This window comes from Podarcis liolepis (assembly GCF_965112155.1).
Source record: "Podarcis liolepis genome assembly, chromosome: 13".
Classification (NCBI taxonomy): Eukaryota; Metazoa; Chordata; class Lepidosauria; order Squamata; family Lacertidae; genus Podarcis; species Podarcis liolepis.
Genome location: NC_139573.1, coordinates 12,715,445 through 12,738,443, shown reverse-complemented (window position 1 = coordinate 12,738,443; position 22,999 = coordinate 12,715,445). Strand labels below are relative to the sequence as shown.

General features: G+C 45.9%; 1 protein-coding gene across 3 annotated transcripts; it reads right to left on the bottom strand.

The window, feature by feature from the left end:
- Positions 1–1,138: 1,138 nt before the first annotated feature.
- Positions 1,139–21,538, bottom strand: LOC310691358 (ubiquitin carboxyl-terminal hydrolase CYLD-like). Of its 3 annotated transcripts, none has more exons than XM_083471127.1 (15): positions 21,434–21,538; positions 17,985–18,446; positions 16,832–17,161; positions 15,655–15,760; positions 12,876–13,267; positions 11,891–12,059; positions 10,061–10,205; positions 8,287–8,409; positions 7,583–7,674; positions 7,160–7,223; positions 6,671–6,803; positions 6,350–6,458; positions 5,206–5,324; positions 3,118–3,334; positions 1,139–2,764 (listed from the first exon to the last, which is right to left on the bottom strand). In XM_083471127.1, exons 2-15 carry the CDS (start codon positions 18,411–18,413, stop codon positions 2,580–2,582), a joined length of 2,613 nt encoding a protein of 870 aa, XP_083327253.1. In that variant the 5' UTR covers positions 18,414–18,446; positions 21,434–21,538; the 3' UTR covers positions 1,139–2,579. The 3 variants fall into 3 exon arrangements, with proteins under 3 accessions (XP_083327253.1, XP_083327252.1, XP_083327251.1); XM_083471126.1 differs by having other exon boundaries at positions 21,454–21,530; XM_083471125.1 differs by lacking the exon at positions 21,434–21,538 and adding an exon at positions 21,117–21,276.
- Between the last annotated feature and the right edge of the window lie 1,461 nt (positions 21,539–22,999).

The following is a 22,999-nucleotide window of genomic DNA, read 5'->3' as shown; positions in this document are numbered from 1 at the left end:
ATGCAGTGGTACTATCATATAGCACTCCTGAATCAGGACTTTAAAATATGGAGCTCAATTCTAGGAAATAGATTAGATACAGTAATGCATAAATAGCAGAAGATAAAACCCGGTTCATTAGGGGGCATAAACGCTCTTCAAACATACATGTGTTAAATATTCATGCTATATAAAGAATGAAACCAAAACATTCGGCAAGTGAGCCATTTCCAGATCCAAGGTACGACTGTAATATGATGCCACAATGTTATCACACTTATTATGATGGTATCATCCAGATCGTAGAAACTGTACTGGAACGGAGTCTACAGTTAAGCAAATATATTGTCGTATTGCTCAGAATTAAAGGCATAATTAAAACCAAGCATTGTACCAAAATACCGCTTGCAGTTTGGAGGAAATTCCAATCTATGCAAAACCTGCAGAGCATGACTGAGAGGCAAGGGTGAGTTGGGGAATGGAAAACTGGGTGAAGGCAGAAGTCGCAGCAATCAGCAACACCCCAGACTGCAGTCTGTATGGGAAAACCCAACCGGAAGACCAACTATATATCGAGGAGGTGGTGATTCTAACATGGTTACCCTTCCTGCCTCAGCTCCTTCCCCCTCCCTTGCAGTTGCTAAGTTTTTGAAGGTGTGAGAACCTTCTCTGGTGTCAAAATCAGTTGAGAATAGCTGAAGCCCCACTCACAGCTACCTGAATCAGTCTAGGAAAACAATGCTGGGAACCTTCTCTGATGTCTGAAATTGTTACCGGAGGGAGGGCATTGAAAGGAGGTGGCTATCTATAAAAATCAGATGGTTTGAGCAGAGAAACTTAGAAGCTTGTGCACGGACTGATTGGCTGCAGGGCAACGAAATCCAAGGCTACCTGAGGGAGTCACTTCACCACTTCTTTGAGGGCTTCCAAGTGACAGATAGAACTGCATGTCCTGGTATGTATATATATGTATTGCTTGCTATTTAGGAATAAAATCCTCTTCTCACCCACTTGTGTTTCATATTGCTTCTGAATCTTAAACAAAACAACCACCTTGCATTTGGTAGGACACATTCTTTGGTTGCATATCACACTACTTCTATTAAATACTCATGAGGAAACAGCCACAGCCAATTAAATAATAGAAACACATCAGAAGGCAGAGACAGCTATGTGTTTATTTTAAAGCTTATAAACCACCCTTTCAGCAAAAGCTCTCAGGCTAGCGTGCCTTGAAAGCAGTGCACACAAATACATTGAAATTCAAATGTACAGTACAAAAATGTTGGCCTTTACACAACGACAATAAAAAATGCACAGAAACCTGAAACCCCAGCTACACAAAATGCTGGAATACCTGCACAATTCTGCCTCAGCCTAGTGCTGGGAGGACAAAAGTGGTACCAGGCAAGCTTCTTTGGAAAGGGAATTCTAATTATGAGACCCCACAGGTGAAAGACGCCCTCCAGTCAGTTCTCACCTGAACTTCAGATAGCGGGAAGACTTGGTCAACGTCCAACTAGGACAGCAAGGTCCACACAGGTTTGTGTGGCACGAGGGTGTCCTTCACAATACAGTAATTTAGGATCAACGAATACATACTATTCAAAGTGGGCAGGAAGGAGGAGAGCACGGAGGTGGCCACAGGTAACATAAACAGAAGTCACAAAGTGCCTCTATCAGTGGAATGTTTCAAGCAGCTGTGAGGAACCTGTGGCCCTCCAGATGTTGCTGGTCTCAAACTCCCATCAGCTCCAGCAAGTCCATGACTGGGGATGAAGGGAATTAGAGTAACAACATCTGGATGGACCACAGTTGCCCTGTTCCTGGTCTGAAGGGGTGGAAAGCAGTTTTTCTGTCCATGTAGAGTAGCTACCACCAATACTCTGGAGCGAGGGGAAAGACTCCAGTGATGTCTTGTCTAAATCAGAAGGGACAGGACTCAGGCCCAACGGCTGAATGCGGTCCTCTGGTCCTGGCTATATGGCCCTCAAGATGCCCCCACCAGGCATTTTCTAAGGCTGCATTACATCTCCCAAGCCATAACCCTCATTGGCCCAGTTTCACTCCCTCATGTGCTTCTTACTGTCTGGAAAGCACTTCTGAATTTCTGAGGCTGCTTCTCACACGAGTAGTGTGAGTGTGTGTGTAGCAACCTCCAAGGCATGGCAAAAAAATTTTTTTTGTGAATGAGAAAAGTGCTCCAACTACTTTTGCCTAACCACAGACATGTGGCCCCAGAAAATTTGCCCATGAGGAAATGTAACCCTTGGGTTGAAAAGGACGAGAGAGAAAACACCGCCACTCCCAACCTAAATTAAGAAGTTTGCATAGGCCTGTCTCTAAAAACCAGTGTGCAATACATCCAATCCAGGTAGGGATTACTGCAAGCCAATCAGGACAGAGAATGTTCCTGAAGAAGTGGGCTCTGTGAAGCTATAGCGCACATTTCCACACTGTTTGTCGCGGGCTGGGAATCTGCACAACTCTGGTTTGAGACTCAGGTTCCCAGCCACATCTACAGCATAACCTGTCCAGGCATGGGGATCCTAGAATTCTGTATTTCCATCTCCTGGAACCTCACATTCTTCACCCTGTAATTATTTGTACAGGCCAAGGGAAGGGCTGTGGTAGAAGCACATGTAGGCATCACAAAGCAGCCGGCGGGCATACGTGGGCAAGGATTTGGGATCCAGGCCTTGTAGTGCCTCAGGGGGCATTGCCAAATAGTCCGCTACTTCCGAGCAGGGCGTGACTTGGGGAATGTTAAAGCCATTCAGCCCACCTGGAAAAATCAGGAAATTAATAGGGTTAGGAGGAGGAGAAGACGACAAGGAGAAAAAGAAAGCAAAAGGCTCCCCAAAAAGTGTATCTACATGGGGGGAAATAACTATTAATTCGTTCAGTTTATATCCCACCCTTCAGGCAATACGCTCTGTTGAAAGCCGCTCGGAGTGGCTGGGGAAACAAATAATAACAATAACAACAATAACAATAACAATTATTATTCTGATCAGCAGGCCCAAGAGGCTCAGTGGTTTAGACCACAGCACTGCGCCACCCACAACCCTTTTTCTGAGTTTATGACAGGAAGTAGCTCTGGGTGTTCTTCCAAACAGGCAGGATAAGGCCACTCACCCTCACGGTCAGCCATACTGTCAAAGAAGAGCCACTGGTGCACATCTGGGCCATGGCGGGTAAACGCTACGTAGTGGCTGGTCTCGATGCAAAGGACGCCGAAGAGCTGCATGGTCTGGCGGGGGATGAAGTCAGGCAAGGAGGCCAAGCGGGAAAGCTCCTCGGGGAGATGCAGCGGGCGAGGTTGGTGGCTGCGCCGGGCACGGTGTTTGTGGACCTACAGAGGGCAGGAAATGAGGTAGAAAAAAGAAGGAAGATCTTCTCCCTCACTAATAATACAGTGATACCTCTGGTTAAGAACTTAATTCGTTCTGGAGGTCTGTTCTTAACCTGAAACTGTTCTTAACCTGAAGCACCACTTTAGCTAATGGGGCCTCCCGCTGCCGCTGCGCGATTTCTGTTCTCATCCTGAAGCAAAGTTCTTAACCTGAGGTACTATTTCTGGGTTAGCAGAGTCTGTAACCTGAAGCGTATGTAACCTGAAGTGTATGTAACCCGAGGTACCACTGTACTAGAAACTCGGACATCCAGCGAAGCTGCATATTGGAAGGTTCCGGGCAGGCAAAATAAAGTGCTTTTCCACACAGAATGTGTGGATATGAGATTCCCGAAACCGCAAGAGAGGAGAGAGCTCTTGTGCAGCTGGTTGGCCACTGCAGGAACAGGAAGCTAGACTAGATGGGTCACTTGCCTAATCCAGCAGGACAAATAATAATAATAATAATAATAAATAATAATAATAATACTCCACCCATCTAGCTGGGTTTCCCCAGCCACTCTGGGCAGCTCCCAACAGAATATTAAAAGCATGATAAAACATCAAACATTAAAAACTTCCCTAAACAGGGCTGCCTTCAGATGTCTTCTAAAAGTCAAGATAGTTGTTTATTTCCCTGACATCTGGTGGGAGGGCGTTCCACAGGGCAGGCGCCACTACTATTATTTAGGATGGAGTCCGAGAGGTGGAGGGTCCCTGAGTTTTGGCATCGCACAGGGCATGACTGAAATTAGAGACTCCAAGGTCTATCCCCGACCCCAAGTTGGCACTCTTTTATCACACCGTTAATGTGGTGGGCTGAGTACGCTAAAGTGATACCTTAAGACTGGAGCATTTGAAAGTTTTCTGAGAAGAGAGGGGGTGGCAGGGAGAGGCAATTTAGCTTCTTTCAGAAGAAGCGGCCACATGCTGAATGGCGCACTGGCCTGTTGGGAGGGAGAGCATGACTGACTTCATCCTAAACAGGAACACACCTGCTAGGAAGCGAGGGTGCGCTGCAATATTTTGTTGGAGGTTGAGCTTGTTCATGTTCACTCATCCTTAATCCACTTGGCTGCCCAATCCCAAGATAAAGAATAATAATAATTTATTTATACCCTGCCCATCTGGGCAGCTCCCAACCTAATATTAAAAACACAATCAAACACAGTCATTAAAAAATTATCTTAAAAGGGCTGCCTTCAGTTGTTTTCTAAAAGTCAGATAGTTGTTTATTTCCCTGACATCTGTTGGGAGGGCATTCCACAGGGTGGGTGCCACTACGGAGAAGGCCCTCCGCCTGGTTCCCTATAACCTCTCCTCTTTCAGTGAGGGAACCGCCAGAAGGCCCTCGGCGCTGGACCTCAGTGTCCAGGCAGAATGATGGGGGTGGAGATGCTCCTTCAGGTATACTGGGCCGAGGCCATTTAGGGCTTTAAAGGTCAGCACCAACACTTTGAATTGTGCTGGGAAACGTACTGGGAGCAATGTTGGTCTTTCAGGATGGTCTTTCAGGATGGTCTTTCAATGTTGGTCTTTATATGGTCTCGATGGCCGCTCCCAATCACCAGTCTGGCTGCCACATTCTGGATTACAATCTTCAACTACCCAATACATATTTGGGCTAAAGGTGAGATTCCCTGGTCTGAAAGGGTTTGAGGCGACTGGACTAGACAGGCTAAAATCTCCCTATGACTCATTTCACTCAAAGATATTGCAGAATTCTCTGTGAACTGCTTAAAGGACTATTTCTGTATAAGCGGTATACAGATAACATGAAATCAATGAAATTCTATCCCGCTCTGATAAGCTGGTGACCAACCCCACAGTACCTGCTGACTGCAAAGCTTGCAGAACTGCTTGATGTGATGAGCGCCGAAGCTGTGGTCCCTGTAGCAATCCGGACACTCAGTCACAGCCAGCCCTTGGCAAATGCAGCACTCTCGGGGGCCTGCAAGAGGTTGATTGGAAACATTTGGGTCAGTCAAAGAAGTGGAAGTCTTGGGTTAAAGACACAAATAGCCTAAAAACACACACGCACAACAACTACAGTGGTACCTCGGGTTACATATGCTTCAGGTTACAAACTCCGCTAACCCAGAAATAGTGCTTCAGGTTAAGAAATTTGCTTCAGGATAAGAACAGAAATCGTGCTCCGGTGGCGCAGCAGCAGTAGGAGGCCCCATTAGCTAAGGTGGTGCTTCAGGTTAAGAACAGACCTCTGGAACGAATTAAGTACTTAACCCGAGGTACCACTGTATAGCGATGGTAAACTAGAAGCACTTCCACTGCACACATTCCAAAAGTGCCTTTCCTCTCCAGGATTGGAACTCTTGACAAAAACCTTTCTGTTCTGCAAGTTTGACTAAGAAGCCTTTTTTCCCTAACAGATAAAACGAAGTCCCTTCTTCACCCAACTTTATTTCTAGAACTCAATTATCAGAAGTTTGTGTTGTTTCCAAGGAGCTCAAAGTGGCTGAAATATAGTGAGGGGGTTGTTGTTGTTGTTTTGGTAATGTTTCCTCCTTCTCCATTCCTGAACACTTGTAGTTTTCTCCCTCCAACGTAGACCTCTTTATTTCAGGTGGCTGGGAACCCAATTTTCCAAGGCCATGTTCCTTTGAGTAACCTCCCAGGGGCAAAAAGCCAAATGTCTGTGGCTTTATTCCCCACCAGCCCTGTGGCTTTCTTTTCCAGGAGTAAAACTCCTTCTTTGTTCTTTTAACCACCAGTCTATTCATTTATTCTCTCTCTCTCTCTCTCTCTCTCTCTCTCTCACACACACACACACACACACACAAACACACACACACACACCCTTCCTTCCTTCCTTCCTTCCTTCCTTCCTTCCTCACACTCACACACTAGCCCCCAGGATCTTGCCCACTATGGAATGTGTCCCTTGGACTAAAGAATGGTTTCCCAACCTTTTTGTAAATTCTTGTTTAGCTTCCAGAGGGCTTCACCACCACTTACTGTCTTCCAGAAGATCAGTGAGGTCAAGTTCCAGGCTGGGCTGTATGGTGCGAAAGGCCTTGAAGTTCTTCCCATTCCGTGGCATCTGCAGGATGAGGCAAGAGGGGGCCTGCCAGGGAGTAAGGAAGCACGGGGAAAGGGAGAAGAGGGAGAATGGATGGGAGTTATTGATAGGGCCCTTTCCATAACATTCACCACACAAATGAGGTCTCCTTAAACACAGGTGACCTCCATTTTTGGAACCTGTTTATGGTCTCTTGCAGCAACATGCATGGTGGTGGGGAACTTGATCCCAACCATCTTTCCAGTCCTTGAACTCACCTCTGTGAACTTGAGGTCCCCAGTGACCAGAGACCCCTCCAGAAGCTCCTGGACTGTGGGCACTGTCCGGGTCAGGTGATCCTCAATAAATATCTGGTAGAAAATGCAGCCGTGGGGGTCCTGACCAGCAGAGCTTCATGGGAAGAGGATAAAATAAAGGTGAGAATACATCAACATCTAACCGAGCCACCTATCCTATCTACTTATAGTTCACTCTACCCTCTAATCTCCTCCCCCTCACAATTCACCCACAATTCCCCTTCAAAGGAGGTGAGGAGCTAAAACACAGTGCAAAGTGTCTCGCCACCCTCCAGTCGTGCCTGGGCCACTGGCCAACTCTGTTGCTCCTGCCAGTTGGTGCTTATGCTGGAGTTGGAAGTGGCCACTTATTGACAGCCATGTGAGCTGCAGCATGACAACAACCTTACATTTTTATGTCTATAAGAAGATATACACACATGTAGCAAATGGATGGTAAGCCTTACTCACCGAATCTGGAAGAGTGGCTCCATTTTCAACACTCGGAAGAGCAGGGTGAGAAATTCCTCTGGGTCTGTGAGGGGAGAGGACATGAAGTAATCAAGCCCCACCAGCAACACCTTTAATTCAAACATATCAGTTTCCCACCCGTCACATCAATTTCTTAAAAACAAGCAAACAAAAACCTAACTAATCATGCTGCCTGAGTTATCAAGTTGAGAGTTAAGAGCATCATCCTTTCTGGCAACGTGTTTTATACTGCAATTGAGAACTGGATTTTAATGTGGCCCTTTGAGGGCTCGATTGTTTGATGCACAAAGAATGGGGGAACAATGCTCTGAGGTTCACAGAATCCGTCTCCCTTCCTAATTCGTTATACAGAGTTATCCAATACACAAGCACACCACAGCGCTGCACAGGCCGCCATCAAACCTTTTTCTTCATGGGTGAAGCCAGAGGAATGTCCAGCCGTCTCCAGAACCTTCCTCAAGGCCATAATTTTGGTGGCACAGACATATCCATTCCTGTCCCCGCAAAAAAAAAAAAAACCAACAACAACGGTGGTGTCATTACCAGGTTAGACTTTGAAAGAGAGAAAGTGGCGGCGGGGAAAAGCAGCAGCAGTATGTAACACATGCTTATAAGCAATACTACAGTTCCTGCAAAACCACTCTGAATTCTAGTGAAATGGGAGCATTTTAAGGGTATACAAGGCTCAGAAGAAACCCGAGGAGCTCAGAGGCTTGGTCAAAGAGGCTTCGCTTACCTGTACTTATTTCTTAAGGTTTACAAAGAAATGGATAGACCATCTTCTGGAGCTTTCCCCCCTTCTTTTCTATATTTTTTTTCCATTACATGTTCAGCAGCAGAAAATATAAAGGATTTCTTGGGAAAAGACTCAAAGTGTGGGAAAGTGGGGAAGCAAAGAGTTTTTCTGCAAGACCCATCAAATTTTATATATCTTAATGTAACTTTGCCCTCAGCGATGTCATCGCAGAGCCAAATCCGATTAACTATGCCATATTGTGACATTATCCTATCCGTTACATACGGCTCCTGATGGCATAGGCCTGATCCAAGGAAGAGGAGGAAGTAGCCGAGGCATTTTAGCCATGGCTAGGGCGACAGGAACTTACTTGCGCAAAGGGTTGACGATCTCCGTTCTCAGCAGATCCCGTGTTTCAGTGTAAGACGGACCATCGTTCTTGTCTGCTGGGCGCAGCAGCATCGAATCCAGCACTGAGGTAAAAGTGAACATACTGCAAGCGAGAAAAAGAGAAAGTGTGGTTATTAAGATGTCTGAATTCTGTCCCTTCCACCTCTTAGGAGCAGCTTCTAGCATTTAGTCCAGGGAATGGGAATGGAGAAGAAGATATGTATGTCTTGTTAAGTCCAAAAGAGGACAGAACCAGCCTTTTATATCTATCTACCTACCTCTCTGTGTGAACAAAGTTAGTAAAGGGGATGTGGGTAGTGCTGGGGTCTAAACCACTGAGCATCTTGGGCTTACCAATCAGAAGGTCGGTGGTTCGAATCTCCATGATGGAGTGAGCTCCCGTTGCTCCTGCTTACCTAGCAGTTTGAAAGCATGCCAGTACAAGTAGATAAATAGGTACCACTGTGGCAGGAAGGGAAACAGTGTTTCCGTGCGCTCTGGTTTCTGCCACGGTATCCTATTACACCAAAAGCGGTTTAGTCATGCTGCCCACATGACCCGGAAAGCTGTCTGTGGACAAACGCCAACTCACTCGGCCTGAAAGCGAGATGAGTGCCGCAACCCCATAGTCGCCTTTGACTGGACTCAAGCGTCCAGGGCTCCTCTACCTTTACCTAAAGTTAGTATATAGGTTTCTGTGATTTCAAAAACAAAAAAACCCCTCACTCAATTTTCTTTATGAGGCAAAACATTTCAGCTTCTGCCTTCATCAGCCGCTCTAACAAAAATGAAATGATATTGCATCCAAGCTGGCAATTACAGTGGTGCCCCGCAAGACGAATGCCTCGCAAGACGGAAAACTTGCTAGACGAAAGAGTTTTCTGTTTTGGAGGTGCTTCGCAAAACGAATCTATGGGCTTGCTTCGCAAGACGAAAATGTCTTGCCAGTTCCTGCGGGTTTTTTTTCCCTCCCCCCCTTTTTCTAAGCCGCTAAGTCGCTTATCAGCTGATCCGATAAGCCGATAAGCCGCTAAAAGCCGCTAATAGCGCTAATCCGTCAATGGGCTTGCTTCGCAAGACGAAAAAACCGCTAGATGAAGAGAATCACAGAACGGATTCTTTTCGTCTTGCGAGGCACCACTGTATAGAGCTTTGCTGAAGCTCTTTACCACCCTCCAAGATAAGGCCATGCAACGTATACATGTCCAGTGTAAATACATGCAGAAATTATCCCTCCTTGCTAAAATTGTTGGATCTGTTGGCATCTCTGCAGCAAATACTGTGGTTGTCAGAACGGAAATGTTTAATCAACTTGCCGATCCACGTCTTGGTCCCAAGTGACAGATTTGCAATTTCTAAAACATGTGCGGATATTCTGGCACGTCCAAGTCCCAAGAGACTGTGATCTACTCACAGTATAAAAAGACTGACAGTGATCTACTCATTGTCATTGCCAGTTGTTGTTGAGCTTTTTTTATGGGAGGGTTGGCCAAAGGTGATCACTAAACTTTCATTCCGCAATCTACCTGCAACACCCCCACAATCTACCAGTAGATCGTGATCTGCCTGTTGGACATGCCTGTATCTACATGAAATAATTTTTGTGGGGTGATATCCAACAGTCATCCTGTTTACACAAGGAATTTCCTTTCCCTCTCCTCCTCCAAGATCTGTTCAGAGCTTCCACCTGCTCCAGTCTTAGGAAGCAAACTTCTTGGTCCCTGCATCACGTCACCTGCCTGCTGCAACCTTACCAGAAGAGAGTGGCATCCAGGTAGCAGGAGTTGCAGTGACCTTGGATCCCCTTCTTCCATCCCGAGAGATGCTCCATGCCTTGGTCACCTAGCGGTGGCGGTGGCGTGTCCTCTTCCACTCTGCTGCTGGCATACCCACGGAAGTCTTCGGGAGGATGGGGAGAGAGGGAGAACAGGTGAGGAACAACACAGGGCCTCCTGGCGTCTTGGCTTTACCCCTTTGCTTGGTTGCTCACGGATTTGACCTTGTGCTTTATAGGCAGTGGAGATGCCTCTGGGGTTCCCAGTGAGCTGTTAGAAGTGACAGGGAAGACGGGTCGGTCTTTCTCCTCCACCCCCTAGGATGAAATCACTGTGTACACATGGGAAGCTGCATGACACCAAGTCACTCCATCGGGCCATTTAGTTCATTATTGTCTACACCAGTGTTTCCCAAACCTGCTGTTGGACTACAACTCCCATCATCCCTAGCTAACAAGGCCAGCGGGTCAGGGGTGATGGGAATTGTAGTCCAACAATCCAGCTGGAGACCCAACATTGGTCTACACCAGGCATGGCCAAACCTGGCCCTCCAGCTGTTTTGGGACTACAACTGCCATCATCCCTAGCTAGCACGACCAGTGGTCAGGGATGATGGGAATTGTAGTCCCAAAACATCTGGAGGGCCAAGTTTGGTAGTAGTTCTCCAGAATTTCTTTCTCAGCCCAATCTGGAGATGCCGAGGGCTGAACCTTGGGAAGCAGATGCTCTACCACTGATCTATGGTCCTTTCCTCATACACTGGCAGAGCAGTGGGGAGGTTTTCGAACATTTTTCAGAAGCTGAACATCTGATGCGGCTGTCAGCTATTGTTTCCAGGGCACCTGCACCAATCAGAAGCTGCGCCTTGGTTTTTGAACATTTTGGAAGTCAAACGGACTTCCAGAATGGATTAAGTTTGGTGCTTTTGTTTTTGCTATTTATTTTACGTTTTGGTTTTTAAAGCTTTTCCAATTAATTTGTTTTTGTGACTGTGGGGAACCCAGTTCAGCTACTGACTGATTGATTGATTGATTGATTGAGTGACTCTGGAAATCGAGAAAAGCAGTGCAGGTAAGAAAAAGCAATTATTTTAATTTTTATCATCTACAATACTATCTTATTTATTTTATAGTACAGTACATTGATTATTGCTTTCATTTTATGGATCAATGGTCTTGTTAGACAGTAAAATTCGTGTTAAATCGCTGTTTTCGGTTTTTTAAAAATCTGAAATGGATTAATTCATTTTGCATCACTTTCTATGGGAAAGCGTGCCTTGGTTTTAGAACGCTTTGGTTATGGAATGGACTTCCAGAACAGATTAAGTTTGAGAACCAAGGTACTACTGTAATCTTTAAATTTGGATGTTTATGATTATATTGTTATAATTTTATACTTGTAAAATCAAAGAAAATTTTCAAAAAAAGAAGAGCTGTACAGTGGTTGCAGACGGGATCCGTTCCAGAGGTCTGGTTGGTTCCCAAGGTTTCTGCAACCTGAGGACCGCTTCTGCGCATGCGCGCACGGCAAAACCCGGTAGAATACTTCCGGGTTTGCTGCGTGCGGATCCCGAAGTTTATGTAACCAGAGGGTTACGTAAACGGAGGTACGACTGTACTAGGAAGACTGGGGTTCAAATCTCCACTCACCCACGGCGCTCACTGGGTGACCTTCAGCCAGTCACCACCTCTCAGCCTAACCCACCTCACAGGGTTTTTGTGAGGATAAAATGGGGAGGAGGGATAATCACATGCTCCTCCCTAGAGGAAAGATGGGACATAAACATATTTCTAACGATCTACGCCATACCCAAGGGGTTGCAACGCAAAACAGGGTTCTCCAGATTCTGCAGAGAGCCGAAACGTGAGTCGGGACGGCAGTGGCGCAGCTTGACGAAGAGTGCTTTGTTGGGTTGGCAGTGGAAGTAGCGGGTCCCTCTGTACTGGCCATCCGTGCATCCCGAATGCAGTGGCTCCTCCTGGAAAACATACAAGGCCCAACCTTCACAAGATCCTGCAGCTGTGGCTCCTGCACTGGGGGGGGGGGGCGGGTAGATGAACCTTTGGGTTCCTGCCAACTCTACAGTTCTATGATTTTATGACCTGAACGCTTCAGCTTGTGATGGCACACGCCATCTTTACATACCAGCTGGGATAGCAAGACAAGACTCACTGCACCTCAACAGGTAGTAAATGAGTACCGCAGAGGGGAAATAACAGTGCTGCAAGATTTAAGTTCAAGCGCATTTCACATAAAACATAAGATAAGCCTGCTGGATCAGGCCAGGGTCCAATCCAGCATTCTGTGGCTGATCGAATGCATATGGGAAGTCTGAAAATTGGACATAAGCACAACAGTACTCTGCCCACCTGCACTTCTGAGCAACTGGCAGAGCCTTAATCCATTACTGCAATGGTTCAATCTTCCAGTGCTGAAGCACTGTTTGTTTGGCTGGCCTTGCTGGATTCAGGGGGTGTGTAAATTCATGGCTTTTGGCCATTTCCAAAGGGAAGGAGAGTAACTGAGCAAAACGGGTGCATCTATGAAATGTGAAGCTTCCGAGATTAAATTAACGATTCCCAATAGTTCACCCCAAGAGAGACTTGCAACTAGGCAGCTCAACATCAAACAGATGACGGACTAGCCTTCTGCCCCCGCAAGTGAAAGATAACTATTTTTGGTAGAGCCTTTGGAAATTCACTGCACAGATTTTATAGTGAAGCCATTGTGTGCAACAAAATGTGCACATGATTCAGGTGCCACACACCCCAGCCTGCCACACCCTTCTTCTCACCAGCTCCAGCCCAGCAATAGCTTCATCTTCATCAGGGGGCTCCCCGATCCATCGGATCACCCCGTAGATTGGCGGATCGTTCACCTCCACCACGGAATTGATCTCCAAGAGGTGGTGGTTATACTGCTTGTCCTCCTCTTCCTCTTTGTCTTCCTCCTCATCTTCTTCTTCCTCCTCCTCCCCATTTTTCTTCTTCTTCAAAACTCTCAAGTCTTTGGTCTTGTGGTCCCCCAGTTCTCTGGAAGGAGCCAAGCTTAGGGGCTCCTTGGGCGAGCCCTCTTCCAGTTTGGGGGGATACTTGATGGATGAAGGGGACGGGCAATCTTCAAATTCATCTGAGGTGGGTGAAGAGGAATTGCTGGGCAGAGTCTCAGGGATTCTGTCAGCTTGTTCTTTAGAGAGGGAGAGAGAGAAACAGCAGCATATTAGATAATCCAGCACCTCAAGCCTAAAAAATATGCTTCCAATTTGGCCGCTAACCCTCCCAAGTGTGCAGTTCTGAAGTTCAGGAGAGAATCTCAACTTTAAAACAGAGGGGCAGGGAAACCTGAACAAGTTTCTAGCCCTTAAGGGTGTGCAATTGGCAATGCATAGGAAAAATTTCGAAGGCCAACAGGAAAAGGGGAGGCGGCTGGTCTCATCGCCTGGTCCCTCTCACTAGCTAGAAGCAGAATTGTGCAAAAACACAGAAAACCATCTGGATTTGCATAAAATTCATAAAATTTAACTGTCATTGGTTAATTTCAAGTGGTGTATACACAGCTTTACTGAGTTCCTGTGACTTCCAGCTGCCAAAAAGCCCCATGTAAAGCTATACCTTTGCTTTACTATTGGCTGGGTAGCAATATATACTTTTAAAAATGATGTTTGTCATCAAAATGTCATGGAACCTGACTACCTGACATTTTTCATTATTATTATATTTATTACTACTATTATTATTATGAAAAGTTGACAAAAAGTGAATATTACTTAAAATCCTTTCTTAATCCCTCTGTAGCCAGCCAAGTAGTTACATGCGCCTGCTAACGAAGAAGGAGGAGAAGGAGGAGGGGGAGGGGGAGGAGGGGGGAACCTCAGGGCTCCTCTATTTGGCTCTTGAAACTCTGCCCTCACTGGTCCCAATCTGCACTCCTGTTCAATGCCTTTGCCTGGCTGGAATTTGTCCTTGAACTCCGATTATGCCTCTTTCTTTTCCGGACGGAGGATAGGGCGGGGTTTGTGAGCATATGTAGAAACCAGCTTGCTACGCAAAGGTAAAATTAAGGTTCATTGGCCTGCCCACATTTGCCTCTCGCCCTAACCACCACTGGGATTTATTCGTATGGCTAAACTACTGTAAGTGGTAGTGGCAGCCACAAACATTTGGCAGCCTTGTCTTCCATTAAATTGCCTAGAGATTGTTATCTATGTTTAGTCTCTGTGTGAAGCAAGTTCCCAAGAGAAGCAAGGTCACTGGAATGAAGCGCATGTGCAGCTTCTCTGGGACTGAAAAGTGAAACTTATGTTCTGGAAGAGGTTTGTGACTAGCTGAAGAGTGGATCAGTAAGACCGCTGAGTAGCAGTGGATCAGTGAAGCTGTGCAAAAGCAAGGACACTCTTGATGGGCTGTGGTTCTTTTGGGAGAGAGAGATAGTAATTCTCTCCAAGTGTGCCTTTCTCCAAGGAAACGTTTAGGAACCTTGTATATACAGTGGTACCTCGGGTTACAGACGCTTCAGGTTACAGATTCTGCTAACCCAGAAATAGTATCTTGGGTTAAGAACTTTGCTTCAGGTTGAGAACAGAAATGGCGGTGCTGCGGCAGCGGGAGGCCCCATTAGCTAAAGCGGTGCTTCAGGTTGAGAACAGTTTCAGGTTAAGAACGGACCTCCAGAATGAATTAAGCTCTTAATCCGAGGTACCACTGTACTGCAATCAATTAAGCTGTAAAAGCCGATATAAAACTCATTATGTCTGACTGCTGGTCTGTCGTGTGGATTGTTTTCCATCTGTGCTCTGGCATTCCACCCACACAGAGTCTTTGCTATCTGGCAACTCTGCTGGACTAGTGCCCATTGGGCAACCATTACTGGACCCACTTGGCAGAGGGTTATGGCGGGTTAAATCATAAACCCCACAGTATGCTGGGATAACCTCAGTCAGCAGAGGAGACGACCCTTAATTTCAGGGTTGTGAGTTCAAGCCCCATGTTGGGCAAAAGATTCCTGCATTACATGGAGTTGGTTTTGATGACCTTTGTGGTCCTTTCCAACTCTACAGTTCTATGAATACTAACTGATGGGATTCACAAGGGTGGAGGACGCTGCTGTTTCCAGGAGTCCTGTTTCCAGGTTTCCCACAAGAAGAAGAAGAAGAGTTTGGATTTGATATCCCGCTTTATCACTACCCGAAGGAGTCTCAAAGCGGCTAACATTCTCCTTTCCCTTCCTCCCCCACAACAAGCACTCTGTGAGGTGAGTGGGGCTGAGAGACTTCAAAGAAGCGTGACTGGCCCAAGGTCACCCAGCAGCTGCATGTGGAGGAGCGGAGATGCGAACCCGGTTCCCCAGATAACAAATCTACCGCTCTTAACCACTACACCACACTGGCTCTCAAGTATTTGAGAAGAGCACTAGACCAGATGGGCCATTCCTGGGCCCTTTTTATGCAGCCTCCAGAAGTTTGCACAGGTGGAAAGGAGGCCCTTGGATTGATATAGGTCCCTCAGACCTGCTACATAAAAAACAAACAAAAAACCAGACGACATCCCGAATACTTTCATTATTGTACAACTCACCTTTGTGTACTTTAGAGATGGGCAGGAGCATACCATACTCAGGAGATGGGATATGGCACAGGACACGGTTTCTGAAGAGGCCATCCCAGGACCCAACTGGTTTATCCTAGAATGAGACAGTAAAAGAGAGTCTAGGGTCTCTGGACTGGCTGTTCATCCCGGTCCCCTAATCGCCACATGGCAAGCCTGGTGTGGGCACTAAGGCGGACATGGCCAGTATCTGCAAAGGGCCCACACCTAGCAGAAAGCCCCCCAGGCTTGCTGCCGTGAGGAGGCAGGCTTACGGAAGGGCTAGCTAGGTGAATCCACAGTGAGTGTCTTGGGCCTTCAAAACCTGGAGCCCACATTCGGCATATCCAGAACAGTAGGTTGGATTGAGGCGTGAAGGCCAGGGTGGGGAATTGAGGGAACACAAGAATCTGCCTTACTGAAGTCTTCCTCTTCCTTTCCTGCCTCCTTTCCCTTGTGTGCCATGTTTTGCCTGTGGGTGAGGCCTGTCTTGTTCTGACGGCACGTAAGCTGCTCTGGGAGCCTTTTGGGGTTGAACAGCAGGGTACAAATGCTCTAAATCTGTGAGAAACTCTGTTTTTTTCAAAAGCCAAGCCATGGACCCCCTACATTTGACAATGTTGATATTTCTGTGGTAGTTTTTGTTATGTGAACGGTGCCACGGACCCCCCTGGGTGGGTTATGCAGTTGACCTGGGATCCATGGAGCACCGATTGGGAGCCACTGTGCTAAATCAATCCATTAATACTGAACCAGAACAACTGGTCCATCTAGCTCAGTATTGCCTGAACTGACTGGCAGTGCTTCTCAAGAATTCCGGAAGATGCCAGGAATTGAACCATGGATTTTCTGCATGCAAAACAGATGCTCTCTCACTGAGCCAGGACTCAGGGGTGGACGAGACACAAGAAGCCATCACTAAACATGGAGATTTAAAGCATGCTGGCCGGCATTAACATGGGAATAACTAACCAACAGCATTTATAAGGCCACAATGCCCATCATCCCTGACTTTTAACTCACCTTGGGGGCTCTAGTACTCAAAATGGGTGTGAGATTAAATATTGCTTGCAGTATGGAGAGTGGGTTCCTTCAGCCTGAACCCCACCCCCATTACTCTTTCTGCCTCCCAGCAGAGGGCAGTAGAGAAGGGTTGACCCCTCCTTACCAAGTGTATCCCCACGAACACCCCAGTCTCCTGCTTCTTGGGGAGGTAGTCGCAGTAGACCACCGTGCCAGTGGGGGTGCTGTCATCCATCTTGAAGAAAACACGGTCCCCAATCTCCAGTTCCGGAGTCGACAAGGGATCTCCCGTCGTCAGCTGGATCCGCGTGCATTCCCGGATGCTGCCTCTCGAGGGCGCTGGTGGGCTGCCTTCAGGCAAGTCATCCGGTTCAATCCGGTTGACGGGGACAAAGACTCCGCAGTTCTCCCGGCAGGAAAAGAACTTGTGGCCTTTGAAAGTGCCGTCGGTGAAACCCTTCCCGGCTGCTGAGCCCTACAAAAGTCAAGGAACAGGGCTCATCTCAAAGGCGCTCCCTCCTTTATTTCTCCCCACCCCTGTTTTATCCTCACCACAACCCTGTGAGGTAGGCAAGGACAACAGACCACAACTGGCCCAATATCACAAAGTGAACTGTGTGGCCAAAGAAGGATTTGAACCCGGGTCTCCCCAGTCTCGGTCCAATGCTCTGAACACATACTTTCTTCAATATAATTCCTTCAGGGTTCCCTACACCATTTTCCTTTCCTTGTGTGAGAGAAAGAGCTATACAGGTTGAAGCTATGCATGTGAAATCCTTTTTGTGTTTGTTGTTTTTTGCAATTATATTTTGCCCATTGAGTTCAACGTTGAAATAAATTAGGACAATGTGGGCCAAGAAACAGATGGGAAGATAAAATTGTGGTGCCCATGTGTGTTTATACAGGTCTTATCTTCCTTGGAAGAAGGAACTAAAAACCTGTGTGCTAAGAAGAGAATATACCGTATTTTTTGCTCTATAAGACTCACTTTTTCCCTCCTTGAAAGTAAGGGGAAATGTGTGTGCGTCTTATGGAGTGAATGCAGGCTGTGCAGCTATCACAGAAGCCAGAACAGCAAGAGGGATTGCTGCTTTCACTGAACAGCGATCCCTCTTGCTGTTCTGGCTTCTGAGATTCAGAATATTTTTTTTCTTGTTTTCTCCTCCAAAAACTAGGTGCGTCTTGTGGTCTGGTGCATCTTATAGAGCGAAAAATACGGTATTCTGCACAGAGATTTTTTTTTGCAAAAACAAACCTGCTAACGGACTCCACAGAAGATGCCCTTCCCACCAACTCACCACAAGCTCCACGCCAAAGATGATGCTGGTATTGTGCTTGCTCTTGTCTATGGGCCCACGGTATCGAATGATGCCTCGAACTTTCTTCCCGGAGGCGGAAGTGATCTGGACCCTGACTTGGTCTCCCTCCCGGAGGGCGCTGAGCCGCTGCATCAACTGCTCCTTCTTGAACAGGGCAAGGCGCTCATCTCCATTGGTCACAGCTTCCAAGAGTCCAGAACAGGCGCCCGTCAGTTCCACGGCTACCCGCGGAGGCAGCAGAACCACTTTCTCCGTATCCATGACCCTGACCCAGAACGTTCCGTCTGGCGATGCCCCACGGCCATCCTCTTGGCATAGCAGGCTGCCTCTGGCCACCTTGACCTCCCGCCCTGCCTTGCTGGGCCCTGCAAAACTTTTCACAGCAATTAAGAGTTGCCGGGGCTTCATTGCTGCTGCAGAGGTGGGAGACAAATCAATTGCCTGTGTGAGGAGAAAGGGAAAGGAACAAGACAGTTTATGGACTATTCCCTCTATTACTGACGTTCTTGCCGTGAGCAGGGCTGGGCGATATCTGGTTTTCAACATTGCGATATATCACCAGATAAACATTGCCCGCCCTGTGGAACGCCCTCCCATCAGATGTCAAGGAAATAAACAACTATCTGACTTTTAGAAGACATCTGAAGCTTCCCTGCTTAGGATATGTTTTTAATGTTTGAGGTTTTATCATTTATTATTATTAATATTCTGTTGGGAGCGACCCAGAGAGGCTGAGGAAACCCAGCCAGATGGGCGGGGTATAAATAATAAAATTATTGTTGTTATTATTATTATTATCGCATTATACCGATATATCACAATGTCTGAAATAAGGATGGAGCTATGTAGAGGCATTGGCTGGCTTCACGGTTTTCCCCACATTGTGATTTTTTGCATTGCACACAATCACACACAGAAAGAATTTAAATTGGATTTTTAAAATAAAATGCTTTTGGAGGAAAAATCTTTCCAAAGATAGTTTTCTATTTGAGTTACAGTATAGTCCATCAGGAAATAAGGATTTGTTTTTAGTTTTTCATGTGTGCTAAAACTCTGTCTAAATGTTGTTGTTTTTAAAAAATTGTTTGACCACATCAGTTAAGAAGCATGGATACATATGCTATAATGTTATTGGTTTAGTTAAATAAATTGCTACTAAGGAAGTGATTATTTTTCTCCTTCCCAAAAAGTGCAGCAGAAAAGTTGCCCAAATATAAAGAGTTAACTTACTACACCTCACAATAATTTCATAATTATCTATGTATTTCTAATAGTATAACAAAATCAGTAATTTTTGATTTAACTGTAAAAACTACTCTGAAAATTTATTATTCCAAAAATGAAACCTTCAGCTGGTTGTAAATATTAAGATTATACCAGCAAGAATGAGTCTTTCTGTAAAAAAGAAATGATTTTAATCAAGTGTTACTGACTAGTGATTTAAATCAATTTGATTTAAATCAAATCCACACCATTTGGGGGCCGTCCCTAAAAACCACAGCATCTAGTCACTCATTCTGTAGTGCACTGTTTTCAGTGGGACTTACATCTGAGTAAGTGTATGTTTAGATTTATTTATTTTATTACATTTTACATACACCTCCCACCCACCAAGGAACTCAAGGGCTATACAGTGGTACCTCAGGTTAAGTACTTAATTCGTTCTGGAGATCCGTTCTTAACCTGAAACTGTTCTTAACCTGAAGCAGACTTTAGCTAATGGGGCCTCCTGCTGCCACTGCGCCGCCGGAGCACGATTTCTGTTCTCATCCTGAAGCAAAGTTCTATTTCTGGGTTAGCGGAGTCTGTAACCTGAAGCGTCTGTAACCCGAGGTACCACTGTACGCGGTTCCCGCTTTTCAGTTTATCCTCACAACAGCCCTGTGAGGTTAGGCTGAGAGATCATGACTGGGCCACGGCCACCCAGAGAGCTTCATGCCCGAGTGGGGATTCAAACCCTGCTCTCTCAGGTCATCGTCCAGCGCTCTAACCACTATACCACACTGGCTCCAGATTGCTGGGCTCTGGGTGTATAAAAACACCCAGGAACCTTGCAAATTACCAACGGCATACACACAGAGACACCACCCACCCTTTGCTCATACCCACACCAAAGCTTTATAGCATATGGATACCCCCCCCCAAACAATATTGGGAACTGCAGTTTGTTAAGAGAGCTGGGAATTGCAGCCCTGTGAAGTGTAAACTACAGTTCCCATGATACATTTGGGGAAGTCGTGTGCTTTAAATGTATGCTGTGGATGTGACCTTTGCTTTTCTGGTTTAGGACCAGTTTTCCTGAAGCACCAGCCTTCCCCAACCTGGTGCCCTCCAGATTAGAACCGAAGCAGTGTGAATGACCCAAGCACAAACAGTATTGAAAGCTGGGAGGCATGTGACTTCCCCATTAGCATCATGAGCACAAATAATCATAAACGTGCAATCAAAACAACATTTGGAGGGGTCTTCTCTCTACCACTTTCTGTGTTCAAACATACCTTAAAGCTGGAACACCTTTAACTGAACCAGGGTATTGGCCTACACTTGTTGCCATACTCGATCCAGTATATGCAAATAAGATATAACTTGGTATGCAAATGCTAATATAAACAAAATATATGCACAGAGGACTAATATTTTTCACTCCCCTGCGCCTTTAGAATTAAATTGCAGACTTTTCTAACCCACAGATAAAGTAAAATAGAAAGGGAGGAAGAGGAAATAAATGCCCCAAGAAAAAAATTAGTCAAACTCAGGAATTTCCCTGTCAACACCCTGTTTCCTTCCTTCCGCCACAGGATTGCAAACTTTAGAAACCACCCCATGTAGCGGTGCCTGTTAACAACAGCTTGAATCTAAAGACTCATAAGGCTCATCAACTTTGTCCCCCCCCAAAAAAAAAAAACTTTACTTGGCTGTAAACTCTACACCAAACTGGAACAGGAGCAAGCCAGGTTGGCTTTTGTCTGGTCAGTTGGCAATCGCATGGCCCTCGAAGTTCTTAGCCACCGTGTTATTCCTCCATTCATGCATATTTCTTAATTTCTGAAAGAATGCAAAGGTTGTCAGGCTTTAGGCCTAATTAAAAATCACACACCCCCCCCGAACTACCTTGCATTCAACACCCGCTGTGGAATGTCCCGATCTGCGAGCCCCGGAGACACTCTGCATGTGCTCAGATGCCTTCCTCACATCCCAAGACGTTCCCATCACGGCTAAGCCTCTGGCTGACACTGACCCACGAGCGCAGACACACCCCGACCTGGTGAGCCTCTTTCAGGTTTCAAAAGGGAAACAAAAAGGAACTATTCGCTTTCCGAAACAAGTTAGCATTTAAAAACAAACAAGCAAACGTATAGATAAGCAGATTCTCGCCTATGTGCAAAAAAAAATCAGCAAGTCAAAGGCTGCCCCAAATGCAAACTCACCTCTCCCCTTCAGCTCCTACCTGGAGGCGGTGACTTAACTTTTTCAAGCGCATGCAACAAGATTTCCCCCTACTGATGTTGGAACCACGTTTAAGGAAGTTGCCTCTGCTTTTAAAGGGGCGGAAGGTGAGAGCCAATGGGAAGCGACGCGAAAGGGAAAGGCGACCAATCGGAGCGGAGATTGGGGAGGACTAGAAGCAGATGTAAACGAGGAAGGAGAGAGAGATGAATGATGTTGGGGATGGGTGGAGCTTAGCTGAGGCTGAAAGTAGCTTTAACATCACCTCTGTACCCTCTGTACCCTGCTATATATGGATAATGCCGGATAATGATGACTTGTCTCCCACCTTTCATCAGAAAGTTCCAGGGCGGCTTATAGCAAAATACAGCATTAAAAACAGTTTAGAATTATAATCACAACTGGTGGGAGACAAGTCATCACCACCCGGCCGTCTGCATAAATTTACAGTTCATCATGCCAACTTCAACTGACTGGTGCTGTTTTGATAAAAATCTTGGTTAAATGGGCAGCAGCAGGCAAGCTTAGCCATCCTACCCACCTTCTGTTTGGTTGGCAACCTCAGTTTAGCCCCAGGACCTATTTTTACCAGCACTACAGTGGTACCTCAGGCTACATACGCTTCAGATTACATACGCTTCAGGTTACAGACTCCGCCAACCTAGAAATATTACCTCAGGTTAAGAACTTTGCTTCAGGATGAGAACAGAAATCGTGCAGCAGCGGCAGCAGGAGGCCCCATTAGCTAAAGTGGTGCTTCGGGTTAAGAACAGTTTCATGTTAAGAACAGACCTCCAGAACGAATTAAGTTCTTAACCTGAGGTACCACTGTAGTTGCTGTAGTGAAGTGTTAAGTGCAGTAAAATATCTGAACATAAGCGGAAGATTCATTGGTTTTGGAGGAAATATTTTGCATAGGTCTATATATAGCTTGTATATATAGCTTTCCCCCCCCTTCTTTCTTTATTTTCTCTCAGTTTTCTGTTTAAAAATGCTTGATACTTGATGCTAACTATTTTTATATATTGTTTTTTCTTTGAAATATATAAAAACAATAATTAAAAAATTGTCCAGTAGCACCTTAGAGACCAACTAAGTTTGTTCTTGGTATAAGCTTTCGTGTGCATGCACACTTCTTCAGATACCAGAGACTGTTTATTCTTTGTTTTTCAAGCTTTAATTTTTATATGTATATAAAAAGCTTACATTTATAAAAAGGAGATTCGTTGCTTTTATTCCACCGTTGCACTCACTAATATCGTCTTCCCAGCCAACAGGGCCAAAAGTCAGCGATGATGGGAGCTGTAGTTCAAAACTACTTAGAACATGTAATTTTCTGTGAGTAGCTATACTCCTCAATTTTCGCTAGAGGGCAGGAAAGGTTAAGGAATCTGGAAAGCTAGAAAATTTCATTGTATTTCACCTGTCGTTTCCGGGTAACTGCTTACCCGGTTCTAATTGAAAACAGCAATTTCTTCCACATGTGGTGGACTTGTGACATAGTGAAAACGTATTGGGAAAATATATATAACGAATTAAAGAAGATT

Bases quoted from the DNA above. Each gene is read 5' to 3' on its own strand.
- LOC310691358 (XM_083471125.1), bottom strand. From the start codon at position 21,215: ATGGGAACGTCTTGGGATGTGAGGAAGGCATCTGAGCACATGCAGAGT. The intron at 17,162-17,984 runs GTGAGTTGGTGG...TGACTTTTGTAG, and splicing joins TCTTTGGCGTGGAGCTTGTG to GGCTCAGCAGCCGGGAAGGG. The intron at 7,675-8,286 runs GTAAGTTCCTGT...TTGCGGGGACAG, and splicing joins ATCGTCAACCCTTTGCGCAA to GAATGGATATGTCTGTGCCA.